At 41.2% G+C, this 17,211-nt stretch overlaps 1 protein-coding gene across 1 annotated transcript in view; it reads right to left on the bottom strand.

The window, feature by feature from the left end:
- The window catches only part of SLC6A3 (solute carrier family 6 member 3), a 194,727-nt gene that overhangs the window by 120,530 nt on the left and 56,986 nt on the right, over nt 1–17,211 (bottom strand). The window contains exons 3-4 of the mRNA XM_077269697.1: nt 4,568–4,699; nt 1,128–1,365 (exon numbers count right to left, since the gene is read on the bottom strand). Of these exons, the coding sequence (XP_077125812.1) occupies nt 1,128–1,365; nt 4,568–4,699 (370 nt within the window). The remainder of the gene's footprint in view (nt 1–1,127; nt 1,366–4,567; nt 4,700–17,211) is intronic.

Here is a 17,211-nt window from a genome sequence, read left to right as displayed (position 1 = left end):
AGAGTGGAGGACTGTGGCGCGACACAGCAAGGCGCAGGAGCGCCACTCTTCCTACCCAGACAACCAGGTCACCAACGTTACTGGCAGCCTCCACACTAAGCATTCTTCCTCTAGATCCTCTAGGAACATCCCTGTTCTTAACTTTCTTAACTATGTTACCCAACTTCTAGATACAGCGACTCAATGAGTAAGACCCTGGAGGGTCGAAACGTCTGTAACTATAGTTGCTTTGTATATGATCAATTATTTTGCTCCCTTGTAACACTGGATTTGCTAATTGGATTGTAATAAATGAAACTCATTTTTCACCATATATCTCTAGAGTGTGCGGTGAACTTCTGATTACCTAGGGCTTCTGCGTAGACAGACAAGGGAACATCCCTATCTTTTGAAATAAGCCAATCAGTCACTCACTTCACATACAGTATTAATGATATGCAGACATGGCAAACTCCTATTTCAAGCACAGATCACAAGTAGAACTGCAGGAATTGGGATAACTGCTGATATTTCAGGATTTGGGAATTTTTGTCGATACAAATATATTACTGTAGAAAGTTGAATGTATTTATATAAGGAAATCATATAAAGATATTTTTTGTATTGGACAGCCAGATAAATTGGTTATACTAAGCTATATCAACCGTCACAAACATTTTTGACCACTATATGCATATAAAGTTTCAAAATTAAGCAAATTGTTTTAAATATACATATACAATATATTATGGATCTATCTATTAGTCAAATCTGTGCCTCCAAGGTGGAAAAATACAAATTTTATATAGTCTGATTCAGTAGTACTACTCACTTCCATTTACTTTCTACTTCTTCATTACATTTGGTAGTATAGTAAGAGGTAGGATGATGAATTTTTTTAGTCTTCAACCATGGAGATCTGGATTGCTGTTCCACTCATATTTGATATGACTGGTGTCTCACTCCTACCTATATACTGATTGAGTCTATAATAGTATAATAAGACCAAATATGCTTTGAAAGTAGACAGGTACCATAGTTGTTTCATCTACATACCATGGCATATGAGGTTGGGAATTTTAAAGCATTTTAATAGAGATTAATTCATACACTTGTGGTAAGGAAGGGTAGGAGGTAGAAGTACTTACTCAAAATATTCTGCAGCAGGTGTCACTTTATAACTATCATTGATGTTTGAAAATCCAGAATCATTGAAAATTTTATATTTTGTTTCTGAACAGTCATCACTATTCCATGAATTGTTGCAGTGGATCCAAGGTAGTTCTGATGTGAATGAGGAGAATAGATAATATATCGCCCATGCAATGATGACATTGTAGAAAAACCCCACATACAATGATATGAGAATGACCGTATAGCCAACACCTAAAAGAAAACAAAGAAAACATTTTTTTTTACCAATTCCATATTTACACGTATGCCAAACTATTGATTTATAGTACACTATCTGGATATTTTTCCATGATGTATATATACTTATAAGAATAAACTATCTACCTGTAAACTTTGCTTTGGGATCATTTCTGCCCTTTTTTGCCCTATATAGGCAACATTCCTCAATACTCTCCCCTAAAATCCTAAAATTATATTGATCCAAGAAGTATCATTTCTCCTTGCGGAGAGTGACATGTTAAGCATCTCAAGGTGAGGAGTCTTAAAGCTGCAATGCTCCTCTGGGAAATATGCAAATTGTCTCTTCAGAGAGGAAGAGGACTAGAACTCTAGTGCCACCTATTGGAAGTAGCAATCCTAACAGTTAATGTCGACCCTTTAACGAGCCTTGTCACATGACTTAGGATAATAGCCAAACCAGAATCTCAATTATCTCAAATTATATTGAGCATTTGACTAAATGCTCAATATAATGCTCTGGACTAAAAGATTTATTTATTAATGTATTGTGAAATTTGGTCATTTGGTCATAGATTTGTTTGGTTTTTACAAGACCCAAAAAACTTTTAGACCATTGAAAACAAGTAAATTCCTCATACAGGTGCTTCTCACAAAATTAGAATATAATCAAAAAGTTTATTTACCACATTTTTTGGATTATAAGATGCACTTTTTTCCCAAAATATTTGGAGGGAAAATGGGGGTGCGTCATATAATGTGGATATACCTTACCGGCCGCGGTGGAGCAAGGTGCCAGGATCGTTGTGGGAGGAGGCAAGAGTGAAGCGTTGCTGCAGGCTGGGATGAGGGGGTATTCGGATGTGCGCCGTTGTGGGTGTTCGGTGGTGCGAGGGCTCTGCCGACATTATGTAGGGGGGCTTTCAAAAAATGTGGGCAGATTCTGCATTTCTTGGCAGAAAACGCAGGTCAGAATCTGCGCCTTTTTTTGGTATGTGCACACGTTGCAGATTTTTGTGCAGATTTCTTCCTTTTTTTTACCCCTGCAGATTTCTATTATGGGTGCAGAAACGCAGCAGATCTGCACAAAAGAAGTGACATGGTCCTTTTTTGAATCTGCTGCGTTTTCCATACAGATTTTTCCCCACCATTAGTACAGCATTTTTTTTTCCATTGATTTACATTGTACTGTAAATCACTTGCAGATCTGCAGCGTTTTTGTGCGGAAAAAAAAGCTGCAGATCTGCAGGAAATCTGCAACGTGTGCACATACCCTTTGTGCAGAACTGCTGCATTTGTGCACCCACTCCATAATAGAAATCTGCAGGGGTAAAAAAAAGGAAGAAATCTGCACAAAAATCTGCAACGTGTGCACATACTAAAAAAAGGTGCAGATTCTGACCTGCGTTTTCTGCCAAGAAATGCAGAATCTGCACAGAAAATTCCACAGTCAAATCTGTAACGTGTGCACATAGCCTATAATCCACTGCATATTATAATCCCCAAAATATGGTATTTCAGTTCTTCAATGCAAAAAGTGAAACTCATATATGATATAGAGTCATTACAAAGTGTTTATTTCTGTTAATGTTGATAATTATGGCTTACAGCCAATGGAAACCCAAAAGTAAATGAGTGCACTTACTCAACATACATTTCAGTAGGACAACATTTTGGATTTTAAAATCATTTTTCAAGCTGCTGTTATAATATATTCTAATTTACTGAGATAATGAATTTTGGGTTTTCATTGGCTGTAAGCCATAATCATCAACATTAGCAGAAAGAAACACTTGAAATAGATCATTCTGTCCGTAAGGACTCTATATAATATATGAGTTTTACATTTTGTATTGAAGAACCGAAATAAATTAACTTTTTGATGATATTCTAATTTTGTGAGAAGCACCTGTATATTCTGCTCAAACTCTGAACCGAGTGTCAATTTACTGTGATCTGATCACGTATCACAGGCATGGAGAAAGTGGAGAACTTATTTTCTCCATCTTCACCATTGTCTGGGTCCTCGTAAATCAGACTGTACTTGTATGTCATGTGAGTGCAGTCCGATGTTTCATACTCACCCATAGACTTGAATGGGTGAGTGTCGTCCAATTTGCGAAGCCACTCGCTTTATGGTGCAATTTTTTACCACAGACCGATTCAGTTTGTAGAAAAAAAAACGCAGATCTGCACCGCCCCATGGTTTAATATTGGTCCAATTCCTATCCAATAAAACATCAGATAGCACTCCGCTGTGTTATACGCCCGTGTCAGCGAGCCCTAATGGGGAGTGTGTGTATCAGGAGCTGAAGGAGGCGCCAGCGCAAAGATGTCTGGAAGCTCCGGCAACTGCTTAAGGGAAGCAAGTAAACAGTTATAATATTCTAATACATTCCTAAAAATAAGGAAAAATGTATTTTAGCATGTGTTGAGCATTTTAAAAGGTGTTGGGAAACACACTTAAGAAACCTTTCACATGGGAGGCATTAATGTAGGTGTCAACTTTTACTCGGAAGGTTTTTTAATGTTTGAGAATAAATTTCCTTCAAAACTCCAGTTGTCGAAGGACGACAATTCAACTGTACATGCTATGCTTTCCCTCTGACTCGTATAGAAAGAGAGTATGTGAATAATGTGGGCACGTCAGAACATGGGGATAAACATACTGAGCGGCAGCCTGTCCAAAGAGATGAACAGCACATGCGTGATCACGTCTACCATTACTGTGTATAGTGGCTGGACACAGAAATTGGCAGTCAGAGAAAAATCTAAGGGTTGTTACTAGTGATGAGCGAGTGTACTGGGTGACCTCCGAGTATTTGTTATTGCTCGGAGATATAGTTTTCATCACCTCAGTTGCATGATTTACGGCTTCCAGATACGCTGAATACATGTGAGGAATGCCTGTTTGTTAGGGAATTCCCACATGTATTCAGCGTATCTGGAAGCCGTAAATCATGCAACTGAGGCGATGAAAACTTTATCTCCGAGCAATAACAAATACTGGGAGGTCACCCGAGCGTGCTCAGGAAAACCCAAGCAACGAGTACACTCGCTCATCACTAGTTGTTACCACTGACACAACTGCAGGTTATCATAAAACATGTACATTATTTGCATTACATTTACATTTCAAAATCATTTATTTTTATATTTTCTGTGTTATGATTAGTAATATTTTTGAAGGAAAACCCCTTTAAAGTAAAATTTTTACCTTTGAATATTGGACATATCTTCCAAACTCCAGCAGCTCCTTCTCTGTTGAATTGTCCTATAGCCAATTCCATGTAGAAAAGTGGCATTCCCGCAATTATCATGAAAAACAAATATGGCACTAGAAATGCACCTGTGGGGACAAGGAATTACAGCAACATTTAAAGAGGACCTATCACCTTCACACATACTATGGTATATTACAGTAAGGAGGCTGTAGAAATAAATAAATATGACATAAAGGACCTTTGTAAGAATATATTATTACATGAATTATGTTATAAGGAAACTATTTTAAGGGAGCGGCCATTGTGGGATTTGCAGCTCAGTGTGCTGTGTTCTAATGAGACATGCCCCAAGAGGCTGGTTGCTAGGAAGCGTCTCTGATCAACAGCAGTGCAGTAACCCTAAGCGATCGTTTCTCGAATTGTACCATTACAGAAACCCGAAAAGTGCATTTAAAGAGGGCTTTCTGTCTATATACAGTACTAGCTGTACTACCCGGCTTCGCCCAGGGTAATAACTGCTGTTAGCAAAATAGAATGTGTTAACAAAAATTTATTCTGCACAAAAAAACCACAAAACAAATAGATAGAAATGTAATTATTAAAAGGCAAAAACTAAGCTAATAGAAGCATTTTACAACATATATTTCAACACCAGAGATATTCCACACAGATTTAACTAAATTGGCCAAGTAATGTGAAGTAATCTTCTACTACTTATTCGAGAGCCTTTTGATAAACGACATTCTTAGTTTTTCCTTCAGGTGCAAAGACAAACAGATTTTTGGCTGTTCCAACTCTTGAACAGGCCACATAAAGTTGACCATGAGAAAAGCATGGAGATTGTAAATCTAAGCTAGCTGAAGAGCCCGGCATTGCCTGGGCATAGTAAATATCTGTGGTTAGTTATAGCACCTCACTTCTCTTATTTTCCCATCACGCCTCTCATTTTCCCCATCACATCTTTAATTTTCCCCCTCACATCTCTCATTTTCTCCCTCACACCTCTCATTTTCCCCCTCACTCCTCTTATTTTCCCCCTCACTCCTCTCATTCCCCCCTAACACTTGTCATTTCGACCTCACATCTGTCATTTTCCGATCACTCCACTATTTTCCCTCACTCCTCTCATTTTGCACTCACACCTTTTCATTTTCACCTCACACCTCTCATTTTCACCTCAGTATATACATGTTTGTCATCTCCCTTATATATAGTATACACCTGTATGTCATCTCCTGTATATAGTATATACCTGTGTCATCTCCCCTGTATATAGTATATACCTGCTGTGTGTCATCTCCCCTGTATATAGTATATACCTGTATGTCATCTCCTCCTATATATAGTATATACTTGTATGTCATCTCCTCCTGTATATACTATATACCTGTAGGTAATCTGCTCCTGTATATAGTATATACCTGTGTGTCATCTCCTTCTGTATATAGTATATACCTGTATGTCATCTCCTCCTATATATAGTATATACCTGTATGTCATCTCCTCCTATATATAGTATATACCTGTATGTCATCTCCTCCTGTATATACTATATACCTGTAGGTAATCTGCTCCTGTATATAGTATATACCTGTGTGTCATCTCCTTCTGTATATAGTATATACCTGTATGTCATCTCCTGCTGTATGTAGTATGTACCTGTATGTCATCTCCTCCTCTATATAGTATATACCTGTGTGTCATCTCTCCTGTATAAAGTATATATCTGTGTGTCATCTCCTCCTGCATATAGTATATACCTGTGTGTCATCTCCCCTGTAAATAGTATATACGTGTGTCATCTCCTCCTGTATATAGTATATATCTGTATGTCATCTCCTCCTGTATTAGACCTCGTTCACACGTTATTTGGTCAGTATTTTTACCTCAGTATTTGTAAGCTAAATTGGCAGCCTGATAAATCCCCAACCAACAGTAAGCCCACCCCCTGGCAGTATATATTAGCTCACACATACACATAATAGACTGGTCATGTGACTGACAGCTGCCGGATTCCTATATGGTACATTTGTTGCTCTTGTAGTTTGTTTGCTTATTGATCAGATTTTTATTTTTGAAGGATAATACCAGACTTGTGTGTGTTTTAGGGCGAGTTTTGTGTGTCAAGTTGTGTGTGTTGAGTTGCGTGTGGCGACATGCATGTAGCGACTTTTGTGAGATGAGTTTTGTGTGGCGACATGTGTGTAGCAACTTTTTGTGTGTCGAGTTGCATGTGACAGGTTAGTGTAGCAAGTTGTGTGCAGCAAGTTTTGCGCATGGCGAGTTTTGCGCGTGGCGAGTTTTATGTGTGGTGCCTTTTGAGTATGTGCAAGTTTTGTGTGAGGCAACTTTTGCATGTGTTGCAACTTTTGTGCATGTGGCAATTTTTCCGCGTGGGCAAGTTTTGCGTGTGGCGAGTTTTCCATGAGGTGAGTTTTGCACGTGTGGCGAGTTTTGCATGTGGAGAGTTTTGCGCGTGGCGAGTTTTAAGCGGCGACTTTTGTGTTTCAACTTTTATGTGGCGAGGTTGGTGTATGTGTGGTGAAATGTGCGCTGAGGGTGGTATATGTGTTCGAGCACGTGGTAGTGTGTGGCGCATTTTGTGTGTGTGTTCATATCCCCGTGGTGGTGTGGTGATTATCCCATGTCGGGGCCCCACCTTAGCAACTGTACAGTATATACTCTTTGGCGCCATCGCTCTCATTCTTTAAGTCCCCCTTGTTCACATCTGGCAGCTGTTAATTTGCCTCCAACACTTTTCCTTTCACTTTTTCCCCATTAAGTAGATAGGGGCAAAATTGTTTGGTGAATTGGAAAGTGTGGGGTTAAAATTTCACCTCACAATATAGCCTATGATGCTCTCGGGGTCCAGACATGTGACTGTGCAAAATTTTGTGGCTGTAGTTGCGACGGTTCAGATGCCAATCCCGGACATACATACACACATACACACATACATACACACATTCAGCTTTATATATTAGATGTGTAGTGTGTAGAGCCAGAGAAAAGGCCTACTCAGTAAACACACCATGTTTTACCCATATCCGCTTATAAAAATTAACATTTATATTCGCTGTCTAAAAACAAAGAAAGTGTAACTATATTCATTTCCATATATATAGATACAGTTAAGTCCATATATATTTGGACAGAGACAACATTTTCCTAATTTTGGTTATAGAAATTACCACAATGAATTTTAAACAAAACAATTCAGATGCAGTTGAAGTTCAAATTTTCAGCTTTCATTTGAGGGTATCCACATTAAAATTGGATGAAGGGTTTAGGAGTTTCAGCTCCTTAACATGTGCCACCCTGTTTTTAAAGGGATCAAAAGTAATTGGACAGTTTAAATAATTTTAAATAAAATGTTCATTTCTAGTACTTGGTTGAAAACCCTTTGTTGGCAATGACTGCCTGAAGTCTTGAACTCATGGACATCACCAGACACTGTGTTTCCTCCTTTTTGATGCTCTGCCAGGCCTAAACTGCGGTGGTTTTCAGTTGCTGTTTGTTTGTGGGCCTTTCTGTCTGAAGTTTAGTCTTCAGACTAAAATCGACGGCCAATCAGTTTGGCTGCATTTGGCTGGATCTGAGCACACAGTATGGCTCTGAATACCTCAGAATTCATTCGGCTGCTTCTGTCCTGTGTCACATCATCAATAAACACTAGTGACCCAGTGCCACTGGCAGCCATGCATGCCCAAGCCATCACACTGCCTCCGCTGTGTTTTACAGATGATGTGGTATGCTTTGGATCATGAGCTGTACCACGCCTTCTCCATACTTTTCTCTTTTCATCATTCTGGTAGATGTTGATCTTGGTTTCATCTGTCCAAAAAATGTTCTTCCAGAACTGTGCTGGCTTTTTTAGATGACTTTTAGCAAGTCCAGTCTAGCCTTTTTATTCTTGATGCTTATGAGTGGATTTCACCGTGCAGTGAACCCACTGTATTTACTTTCATGCAGTCTTTTCTTTATGGTAGATTTGGATATTGATACGCCTACCTCCTGGAGAGTGTTGTTCACTTGGTTGGCTGTTGTGAAGGGGTTTCTCTTCACCATGGATATTATTCTGCGATCATCCACCACTGTTGTCTTTAGTGGGCGCCCAGGTCTTTTTGCATTGATGAGTTCACCAGTGCTTTCTTTCTTTCTCAGGATGTACCAAACTGTAGATTTTGCCACTCCTAATATTGTAGCAATTTCTCGGATGGGTTTTTTCTGTTTTCGCAGCTTAAGGATGGCTTGTTTCACCTGCATAGAGAGCTCCTTTGACCACATGTTTACTTCACAGCAAAACCTTCCAAATGCAAGCACCACACCTCAAATCAACTCCAGGCCTTTTATCTGCTTAATTGAGAATGACATAACGAAGGGATTGTCCACACCTGTCCATGAAATAGCCTTGGAGTCAATTGTCTAATTACTTTTGGTCCCTTTAAAAACAGGGTGGCACATGTTAAGGAGCTGAAACTCCTAAACCCTTCATTCAATTTTAATGTGGATACCCTTAAATGAAAGCTGAAAGTCTGAACTTCAACTGCATCTGAATTGTTTTTTTTAAAATTCATTGTGGTAATGTCTATAACCAAAATTAGAAAAATGTTGTCTCTGTCCAAATATATATGGACTTAACTGTATAAATTCATATGAACTCTAATTCCCACACTAGAGTTCATATGAGTTTATGCCACCAGGGGGCGCAGCACCGTAAGTCAACGAAGCTGCATTCCATTCATTCAGCAGTATTTACAGCCAGGGGTGGCTGCATTAGCAGGCTCCTGGTTGTAAAATTATTTAACCCCTTCAGATGGATTTACATTGTGGGACATGACTGTATGGCGGACAGGTATAGGATATTGTTGTTTTTTTATTTTTCCTTTTCTTTCAGAAGATCGAGGGTCGTCAGTTGGATTGAGAGTACAATAAAGATATTAAAACCCATGTGTATTTATTTCATTTATTCATAATCTGTGTGTGTTTTTTTAACCCTTTATTACTATTGGATTAATAATGGATAGGTGTCTTATTGACATGTCTCCATTATTAACCAGGCTTAGTGTCACCTTACATTAGCAAGGGGAGTTGGAAGAGATGGGCTAAGTGCCAGAATAGGCGCATCTTACAGATGTGCCTTTTCTGAGGTGGCTGGAGGCAGATGTTTTTAGCCAGGGGGGGCAATAACCATGGTCCCTCTCTAGGCTATTAATATCTGCCCTCAGTCACAGGCTTTTCCACTCTGGCGGAGAAAATTGTGCGGGAGCCCACGCCAGTTTTTTCAGTGATTTAACCCTTTATTTTAACACCAAGAGCTCCAAAATTTTACACACAGTCACTTCTAACATTATTAGTGAGGAATGTGTACAAATATAAGGGATATAAAATGGTTAACTGTATGTAAATATGTCTGATAAGTTTGATAAGGAGTTAGCAAAAGCCGGCAATTGAATTACCGGCTTTTATGCTATCTAGCTCTGTATTAAATATATATATATATATATATATACATATATATACATATATATATATATATATATATATATATATGCCTCACTGACATATATATACATATATGTATTGTGATGCAGTGACCCCTGTTACAGCTAGGGGGCGCTGCATGTGCTCCTCAGGATATGCATGGAGGCATATCTGTAGTTGTAATGGTTGAAATAGCCACGCACACCTCCCACCTATGGGAATGGCTACAAGTATATAATGTGACCATGTGGGTCACATGGGAAAAAGATGGATGGACCTGAGTGGTCTGTGTGCCAGGTCCTGGAGGGCCTCTGTGTTGGGAGGTCCTGGGAGTAGGACTAGATCCCTGAAGGGCACATGGGAGGCCTTGGACCTGGGGGCCTGTGTGTTGGACGGTCCCTGATGGGGATGGATGTCCTGAATAGCGCACAGAGAGGACGTGTGTGCAGAGTCCGTGATGGCACTGCATTTGGGGAAGCTACAGCCCGTCTGAGGATCTGGACTGTCAGGTGGCCTGGTGAGCAAGGCATTGCCAGGGAAGGTGATCCCAGTTTGGCAGCTAACCTGAGAGAGTGAGTACTGACAGGAGTCAGCGTATGGAGCAGGAGCTCCTGGAAGGTGACCCAGCGTATGGGGAACTGTGCAGTCACCCATGGTAACTGGACGGAGTAAGGTCCAGCATAATTAGAGACTGCAACCGTAATGTCGTATTTTGGTGCCTGTTGTGCTCCATGGACATTAATGAACTGTATGAAGTGTGGTCACCCACGATAACTGGACACAGAGGTTCTGCGTGTTTAGTGGCCGCGTTTCAAAGCCTTATACTATGATGTGAAGATTGATGTAAAGACTGTTTGCTTGTTGTTCATATTTCTGTGGCTTATGACTCCATAATAAACCACATGGACTGTTAAAGTGAAAACCTGGGCCTGACTACGTTAATCTGCTGCCAAATGAGTGTCCCCCAATACATTCACTAAGTGCAATCTTACAGTATATACAGACTGTATATATGTTTTCACGAATATTTGAGCCCATGGATCCATTATATGTCCATTTTGCAAGCTGGCGAGAAAATCTCGCAGTACAGATGCCAAATGGATGCCATATGGATGACACACGGATACTTTTTGGAGAAAAAATCGCATCCTCTCATTGAATACGGATCACTGCTCAGGAACTTTTCTGTGCAGTAAAAAACGGACCATATTTTTGTACGTTAGGTCAGTAATTTCTGCTGAATATAAAAAAGCACCATATGTGGCTGTACAGTACTGCTTAGCCATACGGAGAGTCTCGGTAGGGATTGAGGGCTATTTGCTTCCAGAAGCGCAGATTTTCCTAGAATAGTTTGCGGACTCCATACACAGAGCCCCCTAAGTGCTAGAGAGCAGAATCCCCCCCACCCCCCAAGCTACCCCATTTTGGAAATTATACACCTGCCAAATGTGAATGCTAAAGGTGGTTTATGCACACTGGGGCTCAGAAGGGAGGGGGCATTTGGATTTGGGAGCGCAGAATTCGCTGAATTTCTTTTTGGGGCAATGAGCCATTTTGCTTTTCCAGATCCTTTTTGCTCCCAGTAAAGTGGAAGCCTCCTATATTTCTGTAAACAGATGACAGACCTGAGTGGGGACTTGTTTTTTTTTTGTGGAATGAGTTGAACCTTTTATTGGGAACATTTTACATAATATTTGGGATAACATTTATCCAGCGCACTATGCTGAGCACATACTTTGGAGTTTCCATCTAAATCTCCAAGCTATGTAACAGATGAAACCCCCAATGGATCTACTCACTATAATGAGGCTGCAGAGTTACTCTGGACTCCATCTGGCCTCTGTTCAGTGTTGTCTTTCTTTTCAGAGGTGCATAAAACTATGGTGGACCGCATTTTTATGCATGCCTAAAAAGATGGACACTGGCAGATAACAGGTCCTATGGTGTTCACAGTGCCTCCATCTGCCTTAGTTAAGGAATCTTGCGCCTGCAGTTCTGTCTGAATCACATATTTCAGAGATTTACATAGAAACCCTGGTATAAGCGCTCAGCGCAGAGTGCAGGATAAATGTGCGCCGAGCCTTTCTGCGATCTTTGGGAGGCAGAATGAACAAATCCACAGCAGGTGAAGAATTGGTTTTATTTTTTACACCGTTCCTCGCGCAGTATAAGTGATTAGGCCACTTTATTCTTCAGGTCGGTGCAATTACAGGGATACCAGATTTATATCCATTTTTTTGTTTGGCTTCTGTCATACACTAAAAGATGTTTTTTTTTGCAAGAAGAAGTTTTTGCATCACCATATTTTGAGAGCTATAATTTTTCAATATTTCGGCCCACAGAGTCATGTGAGGGCTTATTTTTTGCGAGACTAGCTGACTTTTTTATTGGTACCATTTTCGGGCATATGACAATTTTTGATTGCTTTCTATTCCGATTTTTGTGGAGGCAGAATGAACAAAAACCAGCAATTCAGGAATTGTTTTTTTTTTTTTCTCCATTCTGCGTTTAGTAAAATTGATAAGTCAGTTTTATTCTGCAGGTCAGTACAATTACAGCAATGCTACATTTACATTTTTTTATGTTTTGGCACTTTTACACAATAAAAACTTTTATTGAAAAAATAATTATTTTTGCATTGCTTTATTCTGAGAGCTATAACTTTTTTAATTTTTCTGCTGATAAAGCTGTATGGTGGCTTGTTTTTTGCAGGACAAGATGGCATTTTTAATGATACTATTTTTATTTCCATTCGTCTTTTGATCGCGTTTTATTTCACTTTTTACAAGCGGTATGATGATAAAGCACAGTTTGCTAATTCACTGAAGGAGTTAACTAGCATGACACTTTTATAGATTGGATTTCTACGGACGCGGCGATACCAAACGTGTACTTTCAATTGTTTATTTAATTTTTTTTACATAAAAATGTGTATTTATTAGTGGATTTTTATTGTTTATTATTATTTTGTAATTTTTTTTACATATCTTTTATTTATTTTTTCCTTTTTTACCTAGTCCCTTTATGGGACGTTCTCTTTTTTCACTTTGATTGCAGGATTAATGCATTGCAATGCACTAGCATTGCAGTGCATTATACTTATACTGAAAGCTTCTGAGACCATGCATGACGACCCCGGGTCACCATGGTAACGATCTGGCCCCGCGATGATGTTGCGGGGATGCCGATCTGAAGGCAGAGGGAGCTCCCATCCCTCTGCCTCCCTCCTAAATGTAGCATTCGTGCTCGATTACAGCATTTAGGGCGTTAACAGCCAGGGGTGGTGCTGACAAAGCTCCTGGCTGTTAGTGCAGACGCTAGGATACTGGCCGAGCTGAGCTGCTGCACTGATCAATCAGGAAGTGCTGACATTTCAGCATCTACTGCATGATCATGCTGTGATCGGTCAGTCAGAGTGCGAGGACCGACAGCATGGGTCCCTGCACCTCTTCCCGTGCCTCTCAGCTGTCACAGACAGCTGTTGGCACTGAACTGTCATTGCGTGTTTACATGCAGTGATAGTTTAAATGCATGACGGACACAGCCCGTCCAGGTGTGGGAACTGAGAACCGGCCATGACGGGCTGCGTCCATCATTGGACGTTAAGGGGTTAAAGGGATTCTATCATCATAGCAGTCATGATAAATTAAGAAGCAAATGAATAACATAAACATTTTAACAGTGCCCTAATAGAGATTGAGGCTTGCTACCACCAGTCCAGTTAAAAATTTTACTCACAGAGCATGTTTTCACATTTCACACACAGAAGCTGATTAAAAATGTTGCAGAGTACACACAGTGGCTCAAAGGTGCAGTAGTTCCACAGATATAGGTTAAAGAATACAAACAGCAGCTTTTGGCACAGTATTCCCACAGATATGGGTTAAAGAATACACACAAAGGTTTATGGCATAGTACTATCACAGACATCATAGCATAAGAATAGAAAAATATGTTTAGATGTACATCACTCCCACCGACACAGTTGAAGATTATAAAAGCTTTTCAGCACTGACGGAACTATCGCAGACATGGGTGCAGAGTACACATAGAGAGTACACATAGCAGAAATAAAAAATACACATCTTGAAACAGGAGGAACAGCTCCAAGTGGAGGAAGAAGATGGAGGTGGAAAGGTAGCATGGTGGTTGAGTTGTTAGCACTGTAGCCTTAGGCTGGGTTCACATTACGTTATATGCATCCGTTAGACGGACATAACGCGGTGTAACGTAGTCCGTTAACGCCGCCATTTAGTTCAATGTCGGACGCATTGCTAGCGCACGCCCACAATGGGCATGCGCTAGCCATGTGCAGTCATTGAGTGACGGACCCCGAGACGCGGGCAGCAGCGTTTCCGGGTCAGTCACTGCTAGCACAGGTAGAGCTAGCAGATGCTCTATCTGCGCTAGCGAATTGACAAGTCGGCACTTACGTTAACAGCAGCCCGTTAACGTATGTGTTGAACGGGCTGCTGCTAACGCAGTGTGAACCTAGCTTTACAGCGCTGGGGTCCTGGGTTTAAATCCCACAAAGAACAACATCTGCAAAGAGTTTGTATGTTCTCGCTGTGTTTGCATGGGGGTACTCTGGTTTCCTCCCACACTCTAAAGACATATTGATAGGGAATTGATAGGGAATTTAACACAATTTTTTTTTGTTTTTCATGATATATATTATATTTATTGTTTAAGGGTATGTGCACACGTTGCGGTTTTTGCTGCAGATCCACAGCGTTTTTGACAGTATTTATGCAGTAATTGATGCAAAAGGAGCCCTGACCAAGTATTGAGAGCATTTACTGAACATTCATTTCAGTAGGCCAACATTTCAGATTTTAATCATTTTTCAAGCTGCTCTTATAAAGTATTCTAATTTACTGAGATAATGACTTTTGGGTTTTCATTGGCTGTAAGCCATAGTCATCAACATTAACAGAAATAAACACTTGAATACATCACTCTGTTTGTAATGACTCTAATATATGAGTTTCACTTTTTGTATTTGGAGCGCCCCCACACCGCCGCAGGGCCGAGGGGATACCCGGAGCCGGGCCTCTAGTTCTCAGTCTCGGGGTTGTCACGGTGGCTAGACCCGGTCCGTGGCCCTGTCCGTCAGTGGGGGACGTCCGGTGTAATAGGTGGTAGTAATGATAGCGGTGGAGCGGTGCAGTTGTGGGGTGTAAGTCGCGGTAAATAACGAGGACACCAGGTTGCAGTCTCTTTACCTCTTTACTGGAGATCTCTGAGTCCTCAGTCCAGAACACGGTTCACCAGGCTACGCAAGTCCGGCCGGTCCAATGGCACCTCCAGAGTTCTCCTCTCAAGTGGAAATCTGTGCCTTCCTTCTAGCGCTATGTGTTGTAGTCCTTCCCTGCTGTGCTTACGGAAAGTAACCCCACAACGGTTGTGTCTGTTTCTTAAGTTCCCTCACAACTCGATTTGATGTTCCTCTGTAATCCACCCCTTCCCTGTATTCAGGTTGGAATGGCACCCGTTTGTCAGGTAGGCCTGGAGTTCTTCCGGGACCCTAGAGTCGCCCCTCTCCCGCAATTGCCCCCCAAGACTTCATAGGTGATATGTGGTAGACAGCCCGCCTGAGACCGACTGTCCTGCCGCTGTTTGGAGTATGGCTTGAAGCTGTATTCTAATCCACTCCCTCGGCGTTCCGGCCACCGGTATTGCGCCTCAGCAGGGTGCTGCCTCTTTCAGCACAACCCCTGCTGGTATTCTCCTTCTGCTTGATCTCGTTTCTCACTCAGCACAATCTGTCTCGCTTCTAGTCCTTTCTTAAGTCCCGCCGCTTCCAGGAGCCTGCGCGGACCCGTTACGTTCTTTCAATGCCAAGCCTCTGCCAGGATCCCACCCCTGGCAGAGACCCTACAGTCTCTCCCTTCACAACACCCCCTGCCACAGGGTGTTGCTCCGTTCAATCCCGTCAGCGTTCTCTCTAACTTCCTGCCTGACCCCCAGTTTACCCACTATGGTGGGGAGTGGCCTAATGAATAGCACCCTTAGCTCCCCCCGGAGGCCCAGCTGTGAAACATATTGGTGTCTGTGATACCTGATTGGAGGAACTCCTTCGGTGCCATCGAACGTACCATGGCTCCCCTTAGCGGCGAAGCCACAGTACTGCAACGACCAGAACTCTGGGGCGCTGCACTCCCCCCTGGTTAAACACAGTACTCCGGGACTGGGAAGAAAAACAACAATACAGATTAGTAAACAGACATACAATTTTGTTGAGTGCAAAACAATAAGTATACTTGAACAGGCTTCCCTTATGGGAGGTGAGGACACTTTTAATGTTACAAACATGGTCAACATTATAAATTACAGGCTATGCATAACTCCTGTTACCCAACCGGGTATTCTACTTAGTGCAAATTCTGGAACAATAAATTAACATTGCCTTTAAGAAACATACACTCTTAGTTTACCAAAGGCCTTCCTATAATCACATTACAGGGTAAGGTAACTTCACATTCTCCTACTTTGAACCTGCAGGACCGCCTGTCCCTATGGCACCAGACCTACTGCCTCTCCTTTCTTTTACAGGACCGCCCTGTTCATCCAGGGCCTACTGCCTTTCTCTACTATACATGGTATAGACATAACATTCCTTTCGTTTAAAGAACTCTGAGCCAGCTCTACTCGGCTCCTTTAAGGACTCACTCTCTAACCCCTACGGGTTCACTCTCTGTCCTTAGTAACAAAGTAACTTTCAATGGGGACGCGGGGTTTACCTTCTATCCTCACCTTCATTATTACTTCGCTTACTTTCAACTATGCAGATCTCTATCTCTACCCCTACGGGCTCTCTGCATCTTTTCTTTCTGCAAAACATTATTTAGACATTTCAACAAATTCAACACATATAACTTAGCATGTAAAACAGTTACATTTCTTTTCAAAGCATCATTATCACATTACTGTTCTGCAACAGTATCTTTCTCAAGTTCAATTTCACACATCCCCTTTAAGAGGGGACCAAGTCTTTCTGAGGTAGCTCGTCTTCTCAGCCTACCAGCCCACGCAAAGGTTCCGGTATGGTATCTTCGCAAAGTGTCTTTAACTAGAACCGGTAGGAAAGGTATCTTCACAAAGTGTCTTTGGCTCAAACAAATAGGGCAAATATCTTCGCAAAGTGTCTTCG

Source organism: Ranitomeya variabilis, chromosome 6 (genome assembly GCF_051348905.1).
Source record: "Ranitomeya variabilis isolate aRanVar5 chromosome 6, aRanVar5.hap1, whole genome shotgun sequence".
Lineage (NCBI taxonomy): Eukaryota > Metazoa > Chordata > Amphibia > Anura > Dendrobatidae > Ranitomeya > Ranitomeya variabilis.
This window is presented reverse-complemented; position numbering and strand designations above follow the sequence as displayed.